At 47.3% G+C, this 3,614-nt stretch overlaps 1 protein-coding gene across 1 annotated transcript; it reads right to left on the reverse strand.

Moving 5' to 3' along the window:
- Nucleotides 1-285: 285 nt before the first annotated feature.
- On the reverse strand, nucleotides 286-993 carry SCP2D1 (SCP2 sterol binding domain containing 1). Its single transcript, XM_032603776.1, has one exon. It carries the CDS (start codon nucleotides 964-966, stop codon nucleotides 496-498), a length of 471 nt encoding a protein of 156 aa, XP_032459667.1. The 5' UTR covers nucleotides 967-993; the 3' UTR covers nucleotides 286-495.
- Between the last annotated feature and the right edge of the window lie 2,621 nt (nucleotides 994-3,614).

Consider the following 3,614-nt stretch of genomic DNA (forward strand, 5'->3'; position numbering starts at 1 on the left):
TGGCCTCGCTCCATCCACACAGCTCTGGAACCCACCCTCTTAGAACGCTGCCACCCGCGTTAAGGTCTCCTCGAAGAACCAAGCTACCGACTGGAATGCAGACCTGCACAGTGGTGGTTACCGCTTCTTTCCCAAAGCACCAGACTCAAAACAAAACAAAAGTCCCAGGAACTCAATCACTGGACCATTTAAATCCAACCGTCAAAACCACCCATTTCTCTACCTGGGGCTTTCACCCTAGCATATTATGACATAAATGAACCTAAGAAAAGAAAAAGACAAAGATTTTAGATGATACACTCCAACACTCTTTACTGCTCTAGAACCCTCGCTCCAAATTTACACATCAGCAGAAAAATTAATTAAACTTGAATAGGAAGAATTGGAGAAAAAATATTGAATACTTTTTGTTTTAATCTTCAGCTGAAGCGTGATTTCCGCTCAACATTATAATCGGAGGGAAGTGCTGGTCATTTCCTTGGAATTTTTGCAGGCTCAGTACTTAGCCCAGTCTTTGAAAACCCTCTCCAGCTTCTGGCCAAGCAGAACTTTGCCGCTCACTTTGAACTTGCCAGCAAGGAAAGCCTTCTGAGGGTTCATTTTGCCCAAAACCAGCGCCATAAAGACAGGCTCTGGGATTGTGAAGACAGTGTCCGCTGGGAGCCTGGCGGGTCCCGGATACATGCTCCCAGAGCCATTCTTCAGATCAATGGTCCACTGCAGAATGGTCTTCCCATCCTTGGTGATGTCCAGCTGAAAGATGGCATTGACTTTCTTTACCAGCTGGGCCCCCACTTCTTTGATGTGATGACTGATGTCCTCAAACACAGGGAAGCTCTGGAATTCTGACAGCGCTACAGGGTGTGGCACAGTGAGTTCCTGAGCTGGACCCAATTCCTTGAGCTGGCTTGCCTGAGGCCCATCCCCTGCTTTGATCTTGAGTTGACGGTCGATTCTCTTCCACATCTTACTGTGCTGGTCCTCTTGACCTTGCCAACTGGTTTGTGAGCAGCTGTAGCCAGATTAATATCCACAAGTTCATATTGTGACATAAAAGGAGAGGCCAAGTGGGGAATAAGACTGGTTTGTGTGCCGCAGTCTTATTGGCCAAACAGATGCTAAAATGTGACATGGGGTGAGGGCTCAGACAGGTCATTGTGAGGCAGATCCACACCACCACCCCCCAAACCACAAGGTCCCACAAGCCCAGCCCAGAGAGGTCTGGACCCCATGTTGGGAATAAGAGAAACTGGCCCCAGAAGGTTCTTTGGTGACATGAGCTCTGTCTTTTCAACTCTTTTTTTTTATTTAATAAATTTATTTTATTTATTTATTTATTATTTATTTATTTTTGGCTGCATTGGGTCTTCGTTGCTGCCCACAGGCTTCTACTCTTTGTTGCAGTGCGTGGGCTTCTCACTGCGGTGGCTTCTCTTGTTGCGGAGCATGGGCTCTAAGCGCACGGGCTTCAGTAGTTGTGGCACGCGAGCTCAGCAGTTGTGGCTCGCAGGCTCAGTAGTTGTGGTGCACGGGCTTAGTCGCTCTGTGGCATGTGGAATCTTCCTGGACCAGGGCTCAAACCCGTGTCCCCTGCATTGGCAGGCGGATTCATAACCACTGCACCACCAGGGAAGTCCTCACCTCTGTCTTTTCTCTCAACTGAGAGAGCAGTTATTCTGATTCCTTCAAAAGTAGATGATCCTTAAGGCACGCTTCGCCTACCCAGGGGTGGAGTGGGAAATGCTGTTAGAACAAAACAGCTGTTTGGAGGAGGAATCAGCACCAGGGCCTGCATCAGGAAGCTTCCAGAAGCACAGTGAAAAGGAAAAAAAAAGAAACAAATATCCCTAAGATCAGCAGGAGAAGCTGCTGGTCTCACATGGTGACTGCACACACTAACACAGCCCTCACTGAGCTGGCGCTGTTCTAAGCACTGTACATGTATTAACACACTTAATCCTCCTTATAATCCTCTGAGGTGGGTACTAAGTTTAATCCTCCTTTTACAGATGAGGAAACGGAGGCAAGGAGAAATAAGTGACTTTCCAAAGTCACACAACTAGTCAGTAGGGCACCCAGGTTTAAACAGAAGTAGAATGACTCCAGAACCCACTTTTTGTCTGCCTGATGTTTTCCAATGATTAGGTTGAGGAGTGTGGGCAGGAATACCACAGAGGTGATCTTGTGCCTTCTCAGTGCATCATATCAGGGGGTACATGGTGCCAATGTGTCCCGCCTCTGGTGATGCTGATGACGCTGACCTTGATCCCTTGGTTAAGGTGGTGTCCACTGGGTCTCTCTCTGCAGAGTTACTGCTTCTCCCTTTGTAATGAATAAGTATTTTGCAGGAAGATACTTTGAGACTTTGCACATATCCTGTTTCATATCATACTCCAGCCTACTTCTGCTTGCATCCATCTGTGGCCCATCAGTGTGATGTGTGCTAAATGGTCATTTTCTATGCCCATCACTCCCTTTATTTTTTTTTAATTTATTTTTTTGGCTGCATTGGGTCTTCGTGGCTGCAGGCGGGCTTTCTCTAGTTGCAGCGAGCAGGGGCTACTCTTTGTTGAGGTGCGCGGGCTTCTCACCGCGGTGGCTTCTCTTGCTATGAAGCACGGGCTCTAGGCGCGTGGGCTTCAGTAGTGGTGGCAAGTGGGCTCAGTAGTTGTGGCTCGCGGGCTCTAGAGCGGCAGGCTCGGTAGTTGTGGTGCATGGGCTTAGTTGCTTCGCGGCATGTGGGATCTTCCCGGCCCAGGGATCGAACCCGTGTCCCCTGCATTGGCAGGCGGATTCTTAACCACTGCACCACCAGGGAAGTGCTGTTAGGGTTTTTAAAACTCAAACTGGTTCTCTCCGCTGCCCTCTCTCCCTCGCAAGCCTCACTCTGCCTGGCAGAAGGGGTGCTCCCTCTGTCAGTATACATAAACAAAGAAAGACTCCACTTTAATGCTTAGCTTTGTGACCTGTAACAAAGAGAATATTTAACATTGCAGGTGTCAAAACAGACTAGCTTGAGTTGATAACCTAGACAATAATAACTCATTTTTTCCCAGAGGGTACAGAGTGAGAGGCTGTCAGAATCAAATAGTCCGTAGAAACTAGAAGTTTAGACCAAAGAGATTCTGTAAATAAGAAAGTTGAACACAAGCGTTGAGACCAGCACCGCCTGACAGAATTTTCTGAGATAATGAAAATGTTCAGGGTCTGGGTTGTTCACAGCGGTAGCTGTTGAGACTCACACATGGCTAGTACGACTGAGGAGCTGAGTTAAGTTTACTTAGCTCTAATTAATTTAAATTTAGGTAGTCACATGCGATTACCCATCAGCATCCTGGGAAGCAACCCCAGCATCATCCTAACCGTTGTAAAGAAGTTACATGGTCATCTAGGGGATGCTGCTCCATCTTTAACCACTGAATTACACCAAACTCATACGAAAATCTCTTCCCAAAACCCCCAATAACTCACTTGAGACTGTTACCTGTATGGAACAGAGACCAGCTCCCATTGGTGGGATCTGGTTCAGGTGGGCACCCCATTTTTGGACAAGGCTAAAGGCCTAAAGACGCACATACGTACTTAAAATGGTCCAGTAACATTTATCTTTAAAT

The sequence above is a fragment of the Phocoena sinus genome, chromosome 15 (assembly GCF_008692025.1).
Source record: "Phocoena sinus isolate mPhoSin1 chromosome 15, mPhoSin1.pri, whole genome shotgun sequence".
NCBI lineage: Eukaryota > Metazoa > Chordata > Mammalia > Artiodactyla > Phocoenidae > Phocoena > Phocoena sinus.